Below are 24,275 nucleotides of genomic sequence, written 5' to 3'. Positions count from 1 at the left end.
CTTCATAATGTCAGTCACGCTGCTCTTGCAAAAATCCCTTAATGTCTGAAAGACACACAGAAAAAATATTTTGTTTCAAAATTCACTCTTGTAAAATCCACTCATTGATCAGAAAAGAACTGAGAACATCTCTGTTAAACAAAATTAACTAACTTTCACCTCTCTATGTTCACCCACATTTGCTTATAAATTTTCTATCTTGAGCATGTGAAAAGAATTTGCATAGTTTTAGGAACTAGTTATTTGAAGGTAAGGGGAGGGTATATAATATGTACAATATATGTACAGTATATGAATTCGGGCCATTAGAAGTTCACAAGTCAAAAAAATGATGTTACAGGCTCAATTATTAAGCCTTAAACATAAAATTAATAGTACAACCTTACTTTATTTTAGCAGATCCAAACACTCTTGGTCATTTATAAATTTTAATGAAGAAGACAACCATCTGTTAAATCTTAAGTTGGAAACTCAATTGACAATGTATGCAATATCTATTATTATATATATCTATATCTATTATGCTAATATATGAAATATCTTGCTGATTCATGACAATTAACTGATACCTATACATAGTTACTGTATTTTTAAACTACTTACAGAAGAGTTTTCAGTGCTGATAGGTGGGGCTATGATCGATGGTGTGGGATTGAATCCATATGCACATTGAGCTTCATTTCATTGTCAAGAATTTGAACAAGCTGTTGCATGGATGGAAGGTGACCAGATTCCAGCTTGGACCACACAGGTACATCTATAAAAATAAATGGTACCACCCCTTCCACATTAAAGATGATTCTATAATAGACATTCATTCTATAAACATGTATTGTCTATGCACACAGCTGGAGATAAAATTCAGCTTCTTGCTTTCATGGAGTTTACATTCTAGTAGGGGAAATATAAAAAGAACTATATAAATAGCTACAAAATCACATTTGTATACTAAAAATCAAAACTAGAAGATGCTATGAGAGGGACATATGAGAGGCTGGGAAGGAGCCTTTGTACTTACTATCATTAAAAGAGCGAGATTATTAAAATTGGGAGATATTATTAAACGTGAAAGCTGAAATATAGAAGAGTGGTACAAGGGAGGCTGGAAAGGCTGGCAGGGATTAGATCAAGGATCAAGAAACTATAAAGTAAGCATTTTCAGCTCAAGAAGATGTATAGTCTGTCCCAGCTACTTAACATTCATTGTAGCCTGAAAGCAGATAAATGAATGGGCATGGCTGTGTTCCAATAAAACTTTATTCACCAAGCAGGTAGCAGAGGACATGGTCCACAAGGCTATGGTTTGCCCATGCCCAGGCTACATCATTCAGGGCCTTTTGTCCATGTTAAATGTTCTGGTCTTTATCTTGAGAACAAAATAAAACCATTTGATAAATTTGAGGGAGTGAAGCAAGAAGATGAAATGTGCATTAAAAAAATTTTCTTTTAAATGACTCAAGTGTTGGAGCAGGTGTCAGCAAATTTTTCTGTAAGAAGCCAGATCGTATATATTTCAGGCTTTACATACCAAGAGGCAAAATCAAGGATACCATATAGGTACTTATAAAACCAGGGAGATATATTTCCACAAATCTTTCAGTGATGAAACTCTAGGTATGAATACTGAAGTCTGAATGTCACATTTCCACATCACAAAGTATTTTTGATTTCTTTAGCCATTAAAAAATATAAGAGGAAATTCCCTGGCGGTCCAGTGGTTAGGACTTGGTGCTTTCACTGCTGGAGCCCAGGTTCAATCCCTGGTCGGGGAACTAAGATCAAGAAAGCTGCGTGGCTTGGCCAAAAAAAAAAAGTAAGAGCCACCAAGCAAGATGGATGTACCTAGAGATTATCGTACTAAGTGAAGTAAGACAGACAGAGAAAGACAAATATCATATGATATCGCTTATACGTGGAATCTTAAAAAATAAAGACACAAATGAACTTATTTCCAAAACAGAAAGAGACTCACAGACACAGAAAACAAACTTATGGTTACCAAAGGGGAAAGGGGAGTGGGAAGAAGAATAAATTAGGAGGCTGGGATTAACATATACATACTGCTTTCTATAAAATAAATAACCAACAAGGACCTACTATATACAGCACAGGGAACTATACTCAATATTATGTAGTAACCTATAAGGGAAAAGAACCTGAAAAGAATCTGAATCACTGTGCTGAATACCTGAAACCTACATGATATTATAAATAAACTATACTTGAATAAAAAAAATTTTAATATAAAGAAATTTTAAAATTGTAAAGCCACTGTTAGCTCATAGGCCATATTTGCCAACCTCTGGTTTAGAGAATATGTTAGAGGATAGCAAGATAATTGTGGCTTGGATTAGGGTGGTTAGCAATGAAGATAAATAGAACATTTTTGAAAACTGTAAAAAGTAGAATTGAGGGGCTTCCCTGGTGGCGCAGTGGTTGAGAGTCCGCCTGCCGATGCAGGGGACACGGGTTCGTGCCCCAGTCCGGGAAGATCCCACGTGCCGCGGAGCGGCTGGGCCCGTGAGCCATGGCCGCTGAGCCTGCGCGTCCGGAGCCTGTGCTCCGCAACGGGAGAGGCCACAACAGTGAGAGGCCCGTGTACCGCAAAAAAAAAAAGAACTGAGAAAAATTGGTAATCCATTAGATATGGAGAGTAAGGGAAAAACCTAGGATATTATCCTAGGTTTCTGACATGGGCAACTGGGTAGAATGATAATGGTGCCCTTAAATAAGTGAGAAATGTCAGGGAAGGAGCAAACTGGAATATAAAAGAATTGCAGGAAGTTGAGGTTATCAACAGTTTGGGAGTAGGTAATGTTCAGGATTCCTGGCTATAACACCTAGAAGAGAGGTCTAGAGCTCTCCAGAGCTATACATTTAAGGGTCATCATATAGATGTTATTCTAAAGCCATGGGAGTAGGTGAGGACCACGTAAAGAGATAATTTAGCATATTATGAAAAATGGAAAAGCCTGATGCTTATAAGTCATTTAACATTTATCACAGAATGCAAACTATTCAGGACCTACCATTCAAAGTTATCTCAAATGCACCTGTTGACATACACTGGTTCTCAATCATGTTGCTCAAGAAAAAGACCATCATACATGCATAGACCTAAAAGAAAATACAATTAAGTACAATAGGTAAAGTCATTTTCAAATCAAAACAACATCACAAATTAAGTAAGCTTTTAAATAGTCTCATTTTTATTTGGTAATTGCTGTTTTTAAATCTACTTTAAGGTTCTATACAAATTATTACTGCTACTCCATATATTCAGATAGTGTACACAGAAAATTGCAACATTAATTCACAGCTCTATACATTCGGAAGAAATTACATGTTACTCCTAATGTAAAGATAAAATTTCTAGAAATCTCATAATAGCCTTAATAAGTTAAACAAAAGAATACCAGCATAAGAAGGGTTCATTTTAGAATTTTTATAATATAATGTATGAACTCACAAGAGACTAGTGATGCAATAATCAGCAACTCCATGTATTCAACACAACCTGTCCGTGTTCCAAACAAATCATTTTAAGTCAAACTAAAAAAAAGTAGGTTAGAAAGCACTAGCATATTAAGTTACATTCATTCACCTTTTGAAGGCAAATCTATACTGTCCCAAAAGATCAGAGGCTCCTGTTGAACAGAAAAGTTTCAATTTAACAAAATCACCTAAAAGCAGGATGTAGTGAGGATGTCAATTCACAGCCAGCTGTTTCAGAAAAATTAATCAAAATGCCTATAGCAGACGAGAAGGAGATTTCCCCTAACCCCACCTGAGCTAGGTAGGCTTTGATTTCACAGAAGTTATCCTAGCATTTGGGCACAAAGTCTACTTTCATGAGAACAATACACAAGTTAAGTGTCACGAAAGCTACAGCCTTCAAGCATCCTCTTCCACAGGAGATTGACAATGTTATAAGTCTAAAGAAGTAAAATGCACTAAAGACAATTTAGAATCAACAAATATAGCACAAAACATTATCAGTAAGTACTTAATTTCTAATTCTTAATCCTATGTAAATCAATATTTTGTTAATAACAGAGTAGAGATACATCTGAATTAGAGGTAGCACCTGAGGATGTTCATGTTAAGAAGCCTTGCCTGTGACTGGAAATAAGTGACTCCCTAAGAAAAAGAAGTAGAGCTATGTTAGGAGTTGGCTAAAGGTAGTCTCAGCCTAGAACTAAAGGATAAGACCAGACAGAGGACTCCAAAAGAGAATACTTATTAGAAGGAAACCTAAGCAGTCTCATTCAAGAGAAATTATTCCCATTTCTCACAGCAGAAAGGTAGACCCTCCAGAAAAGATGGTTTTAAGTAAAACAGATGAGAGATCTGGAAAGAGTATATGATGCAGCAAGACCCTACCAAAGAATAAAATAAACAGCACAAGATTCTTATGTATATTTATATTGATTGTTTCAGGTAATCTGCTTTAGGTTACCCATGAACAGAAAAGTCAAAGAACAAATAATAAAAACAGAATTTTGATAAGAATAAATTGGTAGAAATCCCATTTTTAACACGAATAAACCTATTAATACCCATATTAGTTGGTATAAAAGGCCTACATTATGTATATATTATGTTTTGCTGTATGATTTGGCCCAACTTATATAATCAAAATTAGGTATTAAATTATTTTGTGCCCAGGTTCTACTAAAGTAACACCTCTCTGTCCTTCAAATAATAAAAAGGTAAGACCTAATCATTCTTAATGTATAAATATGGAGACTAAGGCTAAAGGAGGTTAAGTGCTTTGCCCAGAAATAAAAAGTGGTTTAAGTTGAAATAGCAAAAAGTACTTAAAAAAAAAAAAAAGAAAGAAAGAAGAAGAATCCATTAACAAATCTCACTGACAACTAAGAACCTACAGCTACCAAAGCTATTACATTACATACCTTGTTTTCTTGGCCCCACTGCCAGATGCTAGGCGCTTGCATGCCAAAGAAAGCAAAAGGATCCTTGCCAACAATTATTAAGCCTATTAACACTAGCTTGAAGACTGACAGGAAAGATGCTATGTGTCTATTAAAAGAAAAGAAGGAAATTCATCAGAAGCTGCAATTTCTCATCTACTTCAAAATTTCTTTAACTCAAGTCTATGTGTATAGACATTTTCTACACACCAAATCTAAAAATTGCCAATTATACCAGGAAAAAACCAGTAACTAAATTTTATTGTGCAGGTTTAAAACAAAAATGTTTAACATCTTCTGAATCAATCAAAAATTAATATATAAAACTATAGAGCAAATACTATTTTAAAACACTATTTAAAATAGTAAATACTATTTTAACAGTACAGAATTTTGTACCACTGACTTTCTATAAAAATGTATGAGTTCTTGGGCTTCCCTGGTGGCGCAGTGGTTGAGATCTGCCTGCCGATGCAGGGGACACGGGTTCGTACCCTGGTCTGGGAAGATCCCACATGCCGCAGAGCGGCTGGGCCCGTGAGCCATGGCCGTTCAGCCTGCGTGTCCGGAGCCTGTGCTGCGCAACGGGAGAGGCCACAACAGTGAGAGGCCCACGTATCGCAAAAAAAAAAAAAAAAAAAAAAAAAAAAAAAAAATTGTAGGAGTTCTTGATCTACGGCCACAATAAAAATTACATAAGAAAACACATCTTTAGAAGGGTTGCCATCTCTGAAGTGATCTTCCTCTATTCCTTGTTAGAGAAAAATTCTTCCATATTTGGATCAAATAAACTTGCCATTTATAAAACTGTTCTCTGTAAATTATAACCAACTAAGAAATTATAATAACCAAGGAAAGTTAATTGAACCAATTCACAAAAGTTTATTTACAAATGTGATAGAATTCACTTAAAAAATTCATTTATAAACTACAGGAATTTACTTACCTATATATTGGTTGAGGGAGGTAATTCTCTCCTTCAATGCGGATGTCCGGGTACCGCTGGCTAATAACCCGCATGTACTCCTCAAACACCCGCCTATAACCTCAGGAAACACTGCAGAAAAATGAAAGTGCTTCCATTAAGTCGTTTAGAATATGACTAGATTTATTTTGTAGTTATACAAAGCCTAAAAATTATTACCAAGATTAAAAATGTTTCTCAAGAACAGTCACAAACTAATAATGATTGATGCTGGATACATGAACTTTTTTCATAGATTTCACATATTTAAGTTATCTTCCCTTCAAGTAAATCCTTCTATTAGAACATTAAACTTTATAGATCTGGGTTACTGTTGGAGAGGAACAAATACCTATTCAGAGAATCCACCATATTCTGAGCTCTCAAATCATTTTGCCTTTTTTTCTGTTGTTGTTGTTGGTATCAACAACTGTATAAACACTGAAATGAAAACAACTCTTATTTATCTGAAATAGGGACTTTCAAAATTTGGGCACAGGAAGCTTAAAAAAATACCAAGGCACAAGACATGACAGCCTGTTTCTTATTCCCACTCTACCTAGGCAAACATGCCTGCTCAATCACAATAAAAGAAACTTAAAAAAAATTCTTAGATCCTTTCTGACTCTAAGATTTGATTCTATTTTGCAAAGGAAAACAAAGATTGGGAAGATACTTTTCAGCAATATGACAGTAATCCATGTCATTACTCCAGAAATTAAGTCAACAGCATCCCGTCACCTTCATTAAAATCTCTGAAAAACTAGGCTATGGATATATGATATTTGTTGCCCCAGCAAGAAAAGGGAGATAGGCCACCAGAACGAATATACAGGGGGGAAAAAAGTACACTGAAAACTTTAGTAAGACACTGATGAAAGAAACTGAAGACACAAATAAATGAAAACATATCTCATGTTTGTGGATCAGAAGAATTTATATTTTTAAAATGTCTATGCTACCCAAAGCAATTTACAGATTCAATGCAATCCATATCAAAATTGCAATGACATTATTCACAGAAATAGAACAAACAACCTAAAATGTGTATAAAACCAGAAAAGACCCCAAACAGCCAAAGCAATCTTGAGAAAGAAGAACAAAGCTGGAGGCACTATGCTTCCTTATTTCAAACTATATTACAAAGCTACAGTAATCAAAACAGTATGTATGGTAGTTGCATAAAGACAGAAACACAGATCAATTACACAGAAACCAGAAATAAACCCACACATACATGGTCAATTAATTTTTAACAAAGAAGCCAAGAATATACAATGGGAAAAGCATAGTCTCTTTAATAAATGGTGTTGGGAAAAGTGGACGTGCAAAGAATGAAACTGGACCACTATCTTACACCACACACAAAAATCAACCCAAAACAGTTTAAACAGTTGAACAGAAGACCTGAAACCATAAAACTCCTAGAAGAAAACATAGGGAGTTAGCTCCTTGACACTGGTCCTGACAATGATTTTTTTTTGGCCTTGACACCAAAAGCAAAGGCATCAAAAGCAAAAATAAACAAGTGGGACTATGACAAACTAAAAAGCTTCTGCACATCAAAGGAAACCATCAACAAAATGAAATGAAGGGCAACCTGCACAATGGGAGAAAATACTTGCAAATATAACCTCTGATAAGGGGTTACTATCTAAAACATATAAGAAACTCATACAACTCAATAGCCAAAAAATTAATAACCTAATTTAAAAAATGGGAAAAGGGGGGGCTTCCCTGGTGGCGCAGTGGTTGAGTGTCCGCCTGCCGATGCAGGGGACACGGGTTCATGCCCCTGTCCGGGAAGATCCCACATGCCGCAGAGCGGCTGGGTCCGTGAGCCATGGCCGCTGAGCCTGCGCGTCCAGAGCCTGTGCTCCACAACGGTAGAGGCCACAAAAGTGAGAGGCCCGCGTACCGCAAAAAAAAAAAAAAAAAGGGAAAAGGGGGGAATTCCCTAGCGGTACAGTGCTTAGGACTCAGTGCTTTCAACTGCAGGGGCCTGGGTTCAATCCCCGGTTGGGGAACTAAGATCCTGCAAGCTGGGTGCACCCAAAAAAAAAAAAAAGGCAAGGAAAGCTGAAGAGACATGTTCACAAAGATGACATACAAATGGCCAACGGGTAGATGAAAAGGCGCTCAACATCCCTAATCAATAGGGAAATTCGAATCAAAACCACAATGAGTTATCATCTCATACCTGTTACAATGTCTATCATTAAAAACACAATATAAAGCAATGAAGGTACCACTTGGTAGGAGGGAGCAGAATCAGTAAGAGATAGTAGGGTGAAACCCGAGATGCCAACTTTGTCAATCATACGATCATCAAGGGAAAAAATACCGCAATCATCAAGGAAAAAAATATCGACCACCACCACAACCAACTCAAGGGATCAGCAACAAGTTTGTATCTGATAGGGAGAACCAGTACAAATATAAGTAGATCTCAATGTAAGAAAACTCACTTTTCAAAAAAAAGAAGAGAGAAATTCACCACTCTTTCTTTACAAGTAATACTTCTTTTACATTTAGAATGAAAATTTCACACAAGATTAAGTCCCTAAAAAGTATGAAATTTTTGCAAAGGGAGACAAGTCTCTATTAACTAAATACTTAAAAGAACTTGATCTCCAGACACCTTATCTTTCCTAAACATTCACCTTATCCAATATTTTATTATTACTGTTGTCAGATTCACAACTGCTTTCTATATAAGAAAATTTTAATGTTGCTTTTGTTTTGAAGATACTACCAAAAAAATGTAAAGCACTTATATGGCTAACTACCTTGAAACCAAGAAATGCCACCTGATTTCAATGCCTAAATTTGCATCAGTGTTTACAATGGAGTTGATGATCTAAAATGATAGTAGGTAACTTTTAATGCATTATTTGAGAGCTGGAGACTTACTTGAGTTGAAATTTCCTTTTTTTATAGAAGAAGGGAAAAAAATTGAAACCCAGAGAGATCAAGTGACTTCACATATGGTCCCTGCCTTTAGTCAGGGCTGAGACCAGAACACAGACTTCGTGATTTGAGATCCTAGGCCCTTTCCATTAAACCTCAATAGAAGTTAGATGATGTAAGAGCTAACCTTCCCTGTGTCCACAAAGCCACAATCAAGTACCCATGAAATAGCAGATATCTCTTGAGGTTCTTCCATGATGAAGATATAGATTCTCCCTCTGGGTGAACTAAGCCTGTGGACCCCAACAGTCCTCATATTTGCTCTGGGACTTCCAACCCTTCGTAAAGGAAAGTATGTCTATATGCAGGCCACACTTTAGGTCAGAGTCCTCCTAGTCACCCAGTTTTCTGGCTATTATGCTCGGAAGCCTAACTCTATCCTTGGTTCTTTAGGTCTCAACTCTTCAGTTAAGTCACAAATCTTTGTATCAAATTTCAAACAGAATCAATCCATTATCTTGAAATATAAAAAGGACTTTAAACCTTGTAACTTTCTTCAAATTTCCAGTTATAAAATGATAAAGTCGTGAGGATATATAATGTACAGCATGGTGACTGTAATTAATAATACTGTATTTCATATTTGAAAGTAGCTAGGAGAGCAGATCTTGAAAGTTCTCATCACAAGATAAAATATAATGTAACTATGTATGGTGATGGACGTTAACTGGACTTATCGTGGTGACCGTTTTGCAATATATACAAATATCAAGTCACTACATTGTACACCTGAAACTAATGTTATACCTCAAAACAAACTGTAAACTTCTTATTTCTGAAAAGTGAAGTAGTTTACAAGACTGACACAACCTATTTTTAGGCAAGTTTACTTACGCATTAGTAAACTTTCCTCCCTATATTTGCTTTGAGACTTGTGAAGAAAAAACAAGTTAACTTTTTCCCTATGTAATAATTTTCCCCAAATGTTCAAATTGTTTTGAAATAGCCATCTCTACTGCTGACAGATGTTTTCCAAAATAAAACATACCTACTGTTTATCAAGGTGGGCAAGATGTTAAATTAAAGGCACACATGGTAAGGAGCCAGTAATCATTCCACCTCTACCACCACACCCAGTTCTTTCAACTTTTCACTCTTTCTGGGTCAGTGAGTAAAACTATATAACTCATAGTATACCTTCAACGAATAAATATGTAAACATGCTAAAAATATGTTGTAGCTGCTGTCTATTTCTTCTGCCCCTGGACCAAAGGCCCTTAAGAAGTAAATTAAACTGTGAAAAGAAACCTTAATTTAAGTCCTAATCACTTTGCAAATCTCCTTCTTGCAATACAAAAATATCTTACTATATGGAGTCAACTTTTGCAGTTGTTCAATTTAAAATATTTTACACAATACTTTTCTAAGATTAATTTTCTAAAAGAAAGAACTTGCATACAAATTAGATCATCTTTCTGTAATGAACAGAAAGGAAATTTAGGCAATTTGTCCATGCGATTTCAAATAGATTCTGTGCTTTTTTAAGTCCATCAAGTTTCAGTCTCCTAATCCATGGTGCCAGCCATCCCACTTTTCCTTTTCTATACTAACATCTGCCCCTAATTGTAGTCAAATGCCTACTTATATCAACTTGAGTCTGTCACAAACCCCAACCTCTCCTATCTCCTTATTAAAGGAAAATGGAGCAAAATCTCAGATATTTACTGTTATGAAGTAAATACTTGTGATTTCTATTTTTCGCACCTCTTGAACTCACCTTCCCCTTTTATTTACGATAACTTCCCCTCCAATTATCCTCCCACCCACACATAGGATTGGATCCTGTTTATACAATAACACCCAACCCCTTGCCAATATCTAATGTTCCAGAAATGCAAACCTGTCATGAAGGCCTGAGTTTTCTCCCCAAAAATGAAGAACTGGAATTTTAAAAAGTAACTATCTCCAGACAGGTAAACATTTAATCAGAGCTGCTGTAGGTAGAGGAGAGTGATAATCTTTCAAAAGTACTGAGGAGGGCTTCCCTGGTGGCACAGTGGTGGAGAACCCGCCTGCCAATGCAGGGGACACAGGTTCTATCCCTGGCCCGGGAAGATCCTACATGCCGCAGAGCAACTAAGCCCATGTACCACAACTACTGAGCCCACGAGTCACAACTACTGAGCCCACGTGCTCTACAGCCCGTGTGCCACAACAAGAGAAGCCACTGCAATGAGAAGCCCACAAACCTCAATGAAGAACAGCCCTCTGCGTGCCGCAACTAGAGAGAGCCCATGTGCAGCAATGAAGACCCAGCACAGCCATAAATAAATAAATAAATATTTTTAATAGTTAAAAAAAAAAAAGACTGAGAGATAAATCAATCTTCAAAGAGAAAAAGAAAAACGAAATGTATTTTACTGAGAAGAATACAGATGAAAGCCAGAGCAAGAGTGTATGAAGTCCTCTCAGACCTTTCAGTTTTCTATTTCAGGCCATCTTCAGGCACTGATGATTCCTGCCTTTGGATTCTATACTATTCTTTTAGTAGTTTTAAACAGATTTCCAAATGTGTTGTTTAAAGCAGTTCAAAACTGGTTTCTCTACTTGCATTCTAAGAATGTCAACTAATATTTCTCCCACGGTGTATGCAGAAAATCAGGAAGGTATTTTTACCATGCTTTCTAATTGTCAACAGCATTGACCAATGCAATGAACAATGGGTTTTTAGAGGTAATCTTTACTTCTCCTTGCTCTGTTTAGTAGAAGCACTAATAGACATTTGTCTGGTGCATTACCTGCTCTAAGTGTTTTAAGCAATGAAATCTTAATAAGGGGCTCTATAAACCATACAAGAAACAAGATATTCAGGGGTGAACAGACTAACCTTATAAATGCTTTTTTAAAAAATTACAAACAAGAGTGCTCACACAATGTTCACAGCAGCACTATTTACAACAGCCAAGGCATGGAAGCAACGTAAACGTTCATCAGCAGATGAATGGATAAAGAAGATGTGGTACATATATATATGGTGGAATATTACTCAGCCATAAAAAAGAATGAAATAATTCCATTTGCAGCAACATGGATGGACCTAGAGATTATCATACTAAGTGAATAAGCCAGACAAAGACAAATAGCATATATCACTTATATGTGGAATCTAAAAAAGATACAAATGAACTTATGTACAAAACAGAAATAGACCCACAGACATAGAAAACAAACTTATGGTTACCGCAGGGGTGGGGGGAGGGATAAATTAGGAACTTGGGATTAACAAATACCCACTACTATATATAAAATAGATAAAAAACAAGGACCTACTATATAGCACAGGGAACTATATTCAATATCTTGTAATAACCTATAATGGAAAAGAATCTGAAAAACTAACTGAATCACCTTGCTGTACACCTGAAACACTAAATCAACTATACTACACTTCAATTAAAAAAAAAAGGACTTTGAATGAAGTCCTTTGAATGAAGATCAAAATGTACATCAGAACTTGCTCAGCCTTTTGTTTTGTTTTAATTGCGGTGTAGTTTTTTACAATGTTGTATTAGTTTCTGCTGTACAAGGAAGTGAATCAGCTATATGTATACATATCTCCCCTCCCTCTTGGACCTCCCTCCCGCCCCACCCCACCTGCCATTCTACCCCTCTAAGTCATCACAGAGCACCAAGCTGACTGAGCTCCCTGCGCTTATACAGCAGGTTGGCACTAGCTATGTTTTACACATGGTAGTGTATACATGTCAATCCCAATCTCCCACTTCATTCTCCCCCTCCCCCTTGTCCACACGTTTGTTCTCTACATCTGTCTCTATTCCTGCCCTGCAAACAGGTTCATCTGTACCGCTTTTTAAAGTTCCATATAAATGCATTAGCATACGATACTTGTTTTTCTCTTTCTGACTTACTTCACTCTATATCACAGACCCTAGCGTTTTTAAAAGTTGAAAAACAGCACTAAACAGGTATGAGCTTATCAGGTTTAAGAACTGTATTATATGAAATCAAGTGATTTCCCTTCCAGCTGCCTCACTCTAGGAGCACGGCAGTGGCCACCACGGTAAAAACGCATACGAATACAAAATATGCCTAACATGACTTCTAAGATTCCAGGCTTCCTGGGACTTCCCTGCCGCTCCAGTGGTTAAGACTCTGCGTTGCCACTGCAGCGAGCTCGGTTCGATCCCTGGTCAGGGAACTAAGATTCCACATACCATGTGGTACGGCCAAAATTAAAAAAAAAAAAATTTCAGGCTTCCTTAGAGTTTTTTCCAAAGATTTGATAAACCTAAAATTCAACTAATGATCTGTTTTTATTCTCTTCCTTCTTTGTGTCTTATTCTTGAGATCACTAGTTTCTAGTTTTCCTATACCTCTGGCTTAACACTTCAGGAAATATTTTGCTGCAGACTATTCCACAAAGAATTTATAAATTGTGGGCTTCCCTGGTGGCGCAGTGGTTGAGAGTCCGCCTGCCGATGCAGGGGACACGGGTTCGTGTCCCAGTCTGGGAAGATCCCACATGCCGCAGAGCGGCTGGGCCCGTGAGCCATGGCTGCTGAGCCTGCGCATCCGGAGCCTGTGCTCCGCAACGGGACAGGCCACAACGGTGAGAGATCCTCGTACCGGGAAAAAAAAAAAAAAAAAAAAGAAAGAATTTATAAATTGTGTAAGTTCCTCAGCCCTTTGTGGGGAAGGAATTTTATCTCTTTACTCTGGAAAGCATTTCTCATCAACAGATTTATAAGGTATGGCAGCCACTCAGTAAAAGTGACTTGATAAAAGCATTCAATAAATGGTGACTTACCTGCATTTTGCAGGAATTTTTGTCTCATCTTAAAATATTTCATACAAAACTTGATGCTTCTGTTAGAGGAAACACTGACTGAAACCACCTGCCCTGGCCAGGCAAAGACAGTAACAATGTGCATGAGTTATTTTATGACAGGAGATCCTGGTAAGGAACACGAACTAACAAGCCACCACCAAAGGGAAGAATTCAGGAAAGGCCAAAAAGAGAGAGGAGGGGTTTCCCTGGTGGCTCAGTGGTGGAGAGTCTGCCTGCTGATGCAGCGGACGCGGGTTCGTGCCCCAGTCTGGGAAGATCCCACATGCCGCGGAGCGGCTGGGCCCGTGAGCCATGGCCGCTGAGCCTGCGCATCCGGAGCCTGTGCTCCGCAACAGGAGAGGCCACAACAGTGAGAGGCCCACGTACCGCAAAAAAAAAGAGAGAGAGAGAGGAGACGCCACATGTCCACCTCCCAGAATCATCCTCGCTCGAATCCATCTTGGCTGAGCAGTTGCACGCGCCACCAGGAAGGACCCTGTGTCTGAATGATTGGCCAGAGACAACCCAGAAACTAACCCATCACCATAAAACCCGAGACTGCGAGTCACGTGGCAGAGCAGTCCTCCTGGATTCCCTTACCCTCCTGCTCTACGCCCAGGCGCCCCTTCCAAATAAAGTCTCTTGCTTTGTCAGCATGTGTCTCCTCGGACAATTCATTTCCAACTGTTAGACAAGAGCCCACTCTCAAGAAGGGGTCCCCCTTCCTACAACACTTTTATTCTTTTCAATACATTTGTAAAGAGATATAATTCACACACCATAAAATTCATGCTCGGTGCATTTTTATCATTTGTTAGAGAGACTGATAAAAAAGATATATTGTGTTCTATGCTAATTCAATGGCAAAACTAGGTATGTCTCTTGTCTGCTTTACTGCTTTCCTGTTTGTCTTATACCTTTACCTGTTGGTTGTAGACTGACTTCAGACATTAGAATAAACTCGATTAAAAATCCAAGGATCTAAGAAAGAAAACCACCAACAGGATAAGCAGTAAGGGTGTGTTGGCGAATAAGAGCAGCAGGAAGATGACTAACAATAACACAATGAATTCTGGAAGTTTAGCCCCATCAGCAGAGATGGAGGCCAGGCTGAGAAGGTTACTGAGTGAAGAGTATGTTCAAAACTTAAGGTTTACATGTATCACATTCTATGCCTAAAAGCTACCAAACTGAAGCACAGGTCAACCAAGTAGAAATCCACCTGAAAGGAACAGTATCAGAAAACATTGATCTATACTCCAGTTAAGAATTTTTAAAGGGAAGTGAGGAGGGAGAAGATAGGTTATGTCAGAACCAAACACAGTGCACTACCATGAGATTGTACTCACTTTTTCAATAAATATTGCCTGATGACAGGTACTGTTTTAGGCTCTAAAGATATACGGCAGCAAGCAAAACAGACAAAAATCTACACCTTTCTGATGCTGGCAACATTCTAATGAAGAAGAGAGAGTAAGCTGTAACAGTCTAATGGAGAAGATACAGTTCACCAACTGATAATATCCAAAGCTGTTTCCCTCGTCTTGCTTGAGAAACAGGAACGAAAAAACAAAACAAAACACCCGAGGGACTATGGAAAAAATGTCACAAATTTAAAGAGCAAAAACATCGAACAAAAGATTCAAAACAAGAACCAACCAATACCCAAAAATATTCTGCAAGAAGCAGAAGAAAAGGATGATAAAAGAGATAAGGAAGGACTGTAAGAAACCTCAAAACCAAAAGCAGAATTTAAAAAAATATTTTAAGGCCCTGAAGAAGAAAACTAATGGGTGGAAAACTGAATCAGTGTTAGAAGATGAATAATAAAAACTACAGACGATCTGAATAGTATCATCAATAAATGGAATCCACAGATACATCAGTTTTTTTCCTATAGAAAACACCCTGAGAGACCACAGAATATTTACAACAATTGCCCATCTATGTTAGGTCACAAAGAAAGCCTAATAAGTAGGTGGATGAAGAATGTCACCAACTATCAGTAAACAAAGGATGCTGCAACCATCAAGCCACTGCAGACACCCCCAGCTGTGCACCCTGAGGAGATTTAGGATTGAAAAAGACTCTTACATCTTCCCATACACAGAAAAGCACTAAATTCATTAACTTGAGATGTCTGGTTTTCTTTAATTAACAGTAATCTTTTGATGTTCCGATAACCTGGAGGTTTTTTTTTTTTTTAAACTCCTATATATTCTGGCTCCTCCCTTCTTCAGAATAGTCCCTCAGAGTTGAGAGGCTGTCTCCTGGGCCTAAGTCCTCAGTATGTCTGCGGAATAAAACATAACAGCAAATGTCACATTCTCTAATTACAGTGCAATAAACTAAAGAATTTAAAAAACCCAACCCACTTTAAGATCTTCTGGTAGGAGTATTAACTAGTTTAATTATGTCAAAATTTTAAATGTGATACGCATTAATATAATCATAATATTTTACTTCTATGGATCTAGTTTATGGAAATAATTGGACAAGCATACATGATATCTGAGGACAGTCATCTTAACAAAGTAATTTTATGAAAAATTAGGACCAACATAAATATTAAACATTCAGTGGCTTAAATAAATTAAAGAATACCCATCTTATGGCGTACTATGCCTGTTGATACAGAACAGTATCTGCCGATATGAAAAGATAAGTGATGAGGGGAAGGCAAATTTCAAAGAGAGCATACAACTATAAACTCGCTAATATAAAATTATATAATATAGCATATGTTTCTGTGTGAAGAGTCGGCTTGAAGGAGGTTCTTCAAAATGTTATTAAAGAGTCACAAGGATATTTCACTTTCTTCCACATACTTTTTTTAAAATTATTTTTACAGTTAACATGTTATTTTCACAGTGAAACCGAGAAGGATCCTGTGGGGCTCCAGGGCATGGAAGCCTTTTTGGGTGGAGGAGGAGCCATGAAACCACCTGAGGGAAGATTAAAGGGACCAGAGAAGCTCATCAAGATCAAGAGACCCTGCACACATCCTAACCTTGTTAGCGACCCCACCCTTGAACTATTGCTGTAAGACTCCTCCTCAAACCCTCCTGGGTTGGGACACATAGCTTTTCAAGGCAGGAGCCCGCTGTGTCCCCCTTTGCCTGGCAAAGCAATAAAGCTGTCCTTTTCTACTTCACCCAAAACTTGGTCTCCGAGATTCGATTCCACACCAGTGTACAGAGAAGCTGAGCTTTCGGCATCAACAGCCAGAGAGCTATTTTCACTTTTTTAAGCTGAAAGTCAATAAGTAAAGCTTTCAAAGGTTTATTTACTGCAGGTCTTGTTACAACATTAAAGACAATGCAAATAATAAGTTACGATAATGAGCACCTGATAAATGGTAGTAGCAGGTACACTGTGCTAGGTGTTTTTAACTGATTAGCTGACTCCAGCTCTCCTCATTTCCTGTCTCCTCCTCCCCCTCTATGCTGAGTCAGGCTTCATTTGCATGTGTTCTTCTTTCAGCTAGTAAAGCTCATTCTCTGTATCTCCTGGTGGAGTTCCCCATACCCTTGCAAAATTTCACTTCCTCCTCTGCAAAGCCTTCCAACTCTCCGTGAATAGGTAATCCTTCTTCTCTCTGGGTTTTTAAGACTTCTTTTAGAACACTCAGAACAGAATGGTTTACTGTTATATTGTTTACATGTCTGTCTCTCCCACCAGACAACTGGTCTTCAAATGTTACTGTGAAAAACAAATTCGTATCTTCCTAAAAATTGGACAAAACAGGAAAACAAGTGGCATGCAAAAGGGGACATTAAAAACAAGGGCCTGGGCTTCCCTGGTGGTGCAGTAGTTGAGAGTCTGCCTGCGTCCATACCCTGTCCGGGAAGATCCCACGTGCCGTGGAGCGGCTGGGCCCGTGAGCCATGGCTGCTGAGCCTGCGCGTCCAGAGCCTGTGCTCTGCAGCGGGAGAGGCCACAACAGTGAGAGGCCGCCTACCGCAAAAAACAAACAAACAAAACTGGTGACTAAATTCTATGTAACTTTAAAAATCTAACATAGTGGCAGGTGCAGCAGCCACCATTTTATTTGTTCTCTAGTGCACTCTGTACTACTCTACTATCTGAATCAACTTATCTTATTACTCTTTTACTTCACTGTTTCCAAGTAGTACATTCTTCCTATTTAGCATCTTTTTAAAAAACAAGATTTATCTTATAACCATTAGTGTGTCACAGTTTAAATGGCCAGTTTTTTCCTTCTGAGTGGTATACAGAATAATGGTGTATCTTACAACCTATCATATTGTAGGTTTGGAGAAATATAATAACTGTTATTTAAGTTTTTAGTTTCAGTTACTGTGACTATTTTGGGGAGATGAAAATCTTTGTAGGATTTCCCCCTGGCTACTGTGTTTTTAGTTTTAAAAACTCAGCAACAAAGCAAACCAAACTCATGGTTACCAAACAGGATAGGGGTGGGGGGAATAAATTAAGAGTTTAGGATTAACATATACACACTACTATATATAAAACAGGTAAACAACAGGGACCTACTATATAGCACAGGAAACTACACTTAACATCTTGTAATAACCTATAATGGAAACGAATCTGAAAAAATATATATATACTATATATACTTACATATATCTATAAGTAAAAATATATACTATATATATTTATATATATATCTATAACAATCGCTTTGCTGTACACTTGAAATTAACACAACATTGTAACCTATACAAATTTTTTTTTTAATTCAGGATTCATCACCTTCAGTCCCCCCTGCCCTGCAAAAAAAACCATAAAAATTGTCTTCTTCGCTTGGCACAGCTTCGCTCCAGAACTCAGGAGTCACCCGTGACACCTCTCATTGCATGCCACCTCTCCGGCCCCTCAAATAATGTAATCACCAAGAACAGCTAAATTTATCTGCAAAAAAATCTCTTAAACCTGTCCCTTTACTCCTACCACCACCCTTCTATTTCAAGCTCCACTGTCTCTTGCCTGGGCAACTCCAAGAGTCCCCTAAAATGGTCTCCCCACATCTATTTTTGTGTTCCTTGCAATGTCTTTTCCACAATGATACTTACTGGTTTTTCCTTAACATTGCCATCCAGACCTTCCAGGGTCTGTGCTACCTTCTCTTTGGTCTTTAAGGTCAGCAGCTTTGGCCTCAAGAAATTATGTTCTCTTCTTGGATTGGAAGAATATCAATACTGTGAAAATGACTATACTACCCAAAGCAGCCTACAGATTCAATGCAATCCCTATCAAATTACCAGGCATTTTTTACAGAACTAGAACAAAAAGTCTTAAAATTTGTACGGAGACACAAAAGACCCCGAATAGCCAAAGCAGTCATGAGGGAAAAAAACGGAGCTGGAGGAATCGGGCTCCCTGACTTCAGACTATACTACAAAGCTACAGTAATCAACACAATATGGTACTGGCACAAAAACAGAAATATAGATCAATGGAACAGGATAGAAAGCCCAGAGGTAAACCCACATGGTCAACTAATCTATGACAAAGGAGGTAAGGATATACAGTGGAGAAAAGACAATCTCTTCAATTATTGGTGCTGGGAAAACTGGACAGCTACATGTGAAAGAATGAAGTTAGAACACTCCCTAACACCACACACAAAAATGGATTACAGACCTAAATGTAAGACTGGACACTATAAACCTCTTAGAGGAAAACATAGGAAGAACACCCTTCAACATAAATCTCAGCAAGATCTTTTTTGATCCACCTCCTAGAGCAGTGGAAATAAAAACAAAAATAAACAAATGGGACCTAATGAAACAAAAGCTTTTGCCAAGCAAAGGAAACTACAAACAAAACGAAAAGACAACCCTCAGAATGGGAGAAAATATTTGCAAACAAATCAACAGACGAAGGATTAATCTCCAAAATACATAAACAGCTGATGCAGTTCAATATTAAAAAAACAAACAACCCAATCCAAAAATGGGCAGAAGACCTAAATAGACATGTCTCCAAAGAAGACATACAGATGGCCAAGAAGCACATGAAAAGCTGCTCAACATCACTAATTATTAGAGAAATGCAAATCAAAACTACAATGCGGTATCACCTCACACCAGTTAGAATGGGCATCATCAGAAAATTTACAAACAACAAATGCTGGAGAGGGTGTGGAGAAAAGGGAACCCTCTTGCACTGTTGGTGGGAATGTAAATTGATATAGCCACTATGGAGAACAGTATGGAGGTTCCTTAAAAACTAAAAATAGAATTACCGTATGACCCAGCAATCCCACTACTGGGCATATACCCAGAGAAAACTATAATTCAAAAAGACACATGCACCCCAATGTTCACTGCAGCACTATTTACAACAGCCAGGTCATGGAAGCAACCTAAATGCCCATCGACAGATGAATGGATAAAGAAGATGTGGTACATATATACAATGGAATATTACTCAGCCATAAAAAGGAACGAAATTGGGTCATTTGTAGAGACAAGGATGGATCTAGAGACTGTCATACAGAGTGAAGTCAGTCAGAAAGAGAAAAACAAATATCGTATATTAATGCATATATGTGGAACCCAGAAAAATAGTACAGATGAACCAGTTTGCAGGGCAGAAATAGAAACACAGATGTAGAGAACAAACGTATGGACACCAACGGGGGAAGTGGCCGGGTGGTGGTGGTGGTGGTGTGATGAATTGGGAGATTGGGATTGACATGCATACACTAAAATGTATAAAATGGATAACTAATAAGAACCTGCTGTATAAAAAAATAAAAATCAGAAAAAAGAAGTACAATTGATATAATAGCAAAAAAAAAAAAAAGAAATTATGTTCTCTCCTACTGTAAGGTCACTGAACGTGCTATTTCCATTGCTCAACAGTGCTCTCTAAATACATTTTATCCTTCAAGCCTCAGTTCAAAGTTCATTTTCTCATGGAAACCTTTCCTGACCCAGTGACTAGGTCTCTTTCATATCATATTACTTTCCTACAGCAATTAACACAACTGTAATTTTATGTGTTGTCCATGGATTAACGACTGCCTTCTACTCTTGCCTTTAACATCTATGAGAGTACTGAACGGAATTCCCAGCACCAAGCAAAGCACCTTCACACAGTCGGTGCACAAATATTTGTTAAATATACAAATGTTGTCTAAGTAACTCACATGATCTCTCTTCCCAATTTCTCAGATTTCTTCAATTCAGCATTTTACTAATCTTGATCAGTATCAACACCCAAATCAGACTTAGGTCTTTATTTTCTTGCCTCCATACCATGAAAGCAAAGGCTAAGTTGGTATAAATTTCAATTAAACTCTGTTCTTCTAGTAGTTGCTTCATTTACCTCTTAAAACTCCATTTAGAAATTGGTTGTCCTAAAATTATAGCAGTGGATTCTTAAATTAACAAAAACTGGAAAATTCTGCTGTATTCTGCTTATGTTTTGATAACTTTAACCTACTATTCTTAGTAAATCAACTGTCAAATTGTCAAATGTTCAAATAAGTGTTAACCATAAAGAGCTGTAGATAGTAATCTCTTTAAACTCCAACAACTGATAAAATGCTGTAAATCTGATGACATGTTAATTCACACATATGGGAGGAAAAAAGCATGCATACAAACATGCCAAACAGTACCTGTCAGAATACATTTACACAAAAAAAATCACAAGAAAGGAAAATGTGACGAGGGAACTTTATTTTAAGCTCTGATTAGAGAACTTCCTTTTTTATGTTTAATACTTAAACGTCCAAATAAGCAGTACAAATTTTTTCCCCAAATATGCAATCAATGTCATCAAACTTATCTAATTCAATTGCTCAATCAACAGATGTAATAAACCAAACACTCAGGTACATAAAGTAAGTCTGTGCTTCTCTGTAGGCTTCCAGAGGAGCCACATTTGTCTTGTTCACCAAGGTATCTTTAGCCCTTGGCACAATGAGGATTTACTGAGAAAATACATCAACACAAAATAGGAAAGTTTGTTTTAAGGTATTTTGCATGCTTGATCTCTCTCCCTTCAACTCCATTTATGTGTTGTGTTATTTTTTTCTATTAGCAATTACAAAAGTGCCACAATTAACAGATGATATATTGAGCTAAAGTTAAAGAGTACTCATAATAAACATAGAATAATAAGGGACAACAGCAACAGAAAGGAAGGTAAAAATTGTTTTCTCCTTTGTTAACATTGGTAATTAATGAAAAGTTGCATTTTATAGCACTCTGATTTCAAATGGAATTAAAAGAATTTTCACATATTTACCCTCAATTGTCTTCGCTTCCTCTCCTTTCCCAAACAAACTTGCAAATAAATGCCCAAGAAACTCTACCAAAATCAGAAACCAAATATTCACTTTCCTATATACACATTAATCTCTGGGGGAAAAAGTAACAAACAAGCTAAATTTACCTGCAATGGGTATGGCATAGGGCATATTAATAGTTATTTCCCATCTACAGATTAAAAAAAAAAGGGAAGGATTTTTGTATGTAACATGCTCAGGATGACTGCAAAAGAAAATACTTAACAGACTTTTGTAATTCTCTACTTAAAGAAAAAAAAGGAAAGGAAACAAAAATTAAGTATCAAAAGTTTAACTCAAGTACTTAGACTTTTTTAAAAGTTTAATTTGAAGGACTAAATGCCCTTCCCCCTACATTTGTTTACACATTTTCAAAACTTTATAAGGTACATTTGTTAAATTATTGTGACAAGTATTCCAATACAAGCAACTGTAAAAGAAGAGTACTTTGGAAAAGCCCAAGTGAAACCAAGACATACAAAATAGAAAAATTACATAACTTGGAAAATGCAGTCTTTTTTTTAACTACTTAAATCCAAAAGTATCACACTTAATCCTTAACAATATTTATAAGTTAGTAAGACGACTGCCACTTTCTAATAGAAAAAAATAAATATGGAGAAAAAAGTCAGAATAATCAAGCCATAACTCCCCCTTACAGTATCATATATGAAAGATGATATGATATATGCCAAGCACACAGTAAACATTACAGAGAGCTTTTTTTTAATCAGAAGGAAGTTGCAAGGTTTTTAGTTTTCACTCCAAAAATACTTACCATCTTATTTTCTGACTCTCTTTAAACAGCACTTAAATTGATTTAATATTAAAGATTTGATTAGTCTTTAAAGATTAAGCAAAAAAACTAGTTGGATAAGTAGAAAATCTAAACTTTAGTACACATATTAATACATGAAGTTTGAAAAAGCTGATTTTAAATGCATTATGGACCACACCAATGTTCCAAAGTATCAGGACTCTGAAGAGTTATTAATCCAACCATCCTATTCTGAAAAAACGTCACCCTTTGAGATACGGGATTCTAATTTCCACAACTTTACAATTTTGGTTTTTATTTGTTTTTAATCTGAGCCTTTCAAACCTTCCCCAACACCACTCACCTTATCACATGCATTACTGCTCTGCTTCTAATACTTAACTAGGTAACAACAAAGTCACTTACAGAACACTGTCGAAAAATGCCGGGTTTTGGGGGTAAAGGGGTTTTTTTTTTTTTCTATTTCTCTGAATGCCCAAGAGATTTAAAAGGCAGAACTCACGGGAGTAAGGGGAATGGGGGAGAAGATGCAGCTGTCTGGGAGCGAAAGGTTGGCAGAAGAGCAACGTGCTCCTTTACAAAAACACTTTAGAAATTGCAAACGGAGAATCAGCCTCCCCATTCAAGCTTATCAGCTGTCAGACTCCCTACACTCTCACCCAACAGTCACCCCGGCGGATCCTGGAGAAAAAGGCGTCTGTCCCTCGCGGGTCTCCTTCAACGACCCGAGGTGACCTTCGCCTAGCGGGGCAGCGAGGCCGCCTGGCGTACCCCGCGAAAGCCGAGAGGAAGTTAACCGGGAAACAAACGCTGGAGCTCCTCCGCCGACCCTGCGCCGACTCACGCCCACCTCCGCAGGCAGCCGGGTGGCCATGACGTGACGCCGCCGACCCGTCCTCCGTACTGACAAGTGTCCCCGCGTCTTCGCCTTTCAGTATTTAACCTTCTCGTGCCCTCCTTCCCCATTCCCTCCATTATAGGAACTAAAAAAGAAGTGAGCGGTTGTGTCTGGAGGCAAAGGAGGCGGCCTGGCCAGCCCCGGGAAGAGCCCCGGAGAAGGTAGGCAGCGGAAGGCTGCTCGCACCGTTCTTCCGGGACACGGAAGGTTCAGCTCTCTAGGCCGCGAAGCCGCGGCCTCGCGTAGTGAGAGGCGCCGAGCGAAGGCGCGGCGGGGCGGCGGGGCGCCGGCGCACATACTCACCAAATCTGGAACTTGAGCAGCGGCCCCGTGGCGTACTGCATCTTTAATCTCTTGCCAGGCACGCCACCCAGGTTGGCCGAGGCATCGCTCCCGACCACCGCTGACGCCGCCACCAGGAGAAGTAGCAGAAACCTCATCTTAAACGAGCAAACCACTTCAGCCGCCCTCAGACTCAGACTGCAGCCGGCCCAAGGTAGAGCCGGAGCCGCGAGCTGCTCCCCACCGCGCAGGCGCGATCCGCCAAGGTCGTGAGGGAAGCTGGAATGCGCCTGCGTATCCCGGCGCCTGCGCACGCTCTGGGAGGGAGAGCTGACCTGTTTCACGGTCCTGACCCACCATCTTGGATGCG

At 38.3% G+C, this 24,275-nt stretch overlaps 1 protein-coding gene across 1 annotated transcript; it reads right to left on the bottom strand.

Annotated features, from left to right (window-relative positions):
- Positions 1-632: 632 nt before the first annotated feature.
- Positions 633-24,063, bottom strand: LOC103077543 (selenoprotein T). The gene is given in 5 exon segments (XM_082931119.1): positions 633-757; positions 3,030-3,117; positions 4,917-5,043; positions 5,881-5,991; positions 23,927-24,063. Coding segments are annotated over 5 exon segments (588 nt in total).
- Positions 24,064-24,275: the final 212 nt, after the last annotated feature.

Source organism: Lipotes vexillifer, unplaced genomic scaffold (assembly GCF_000442215.2).
Source record: "Lipotes vexillifer unplaced genomic scaffold, Lipotes_vexillifer_v1.1 scaffold808, whole genome shotgun sequence".
Classification (NCBI taxonomy): Eukaryota; Metazoa; Chordata; class Mammalia; order Artiodactyla; family Lipotidae; genus Lipotes; species Lipotes vexillifer.
The sequence above is the reverse complement of the archived record's forward strand: the minus strand, read 5'-3'. Positions and strand labels throughout refer to the sequence as shown.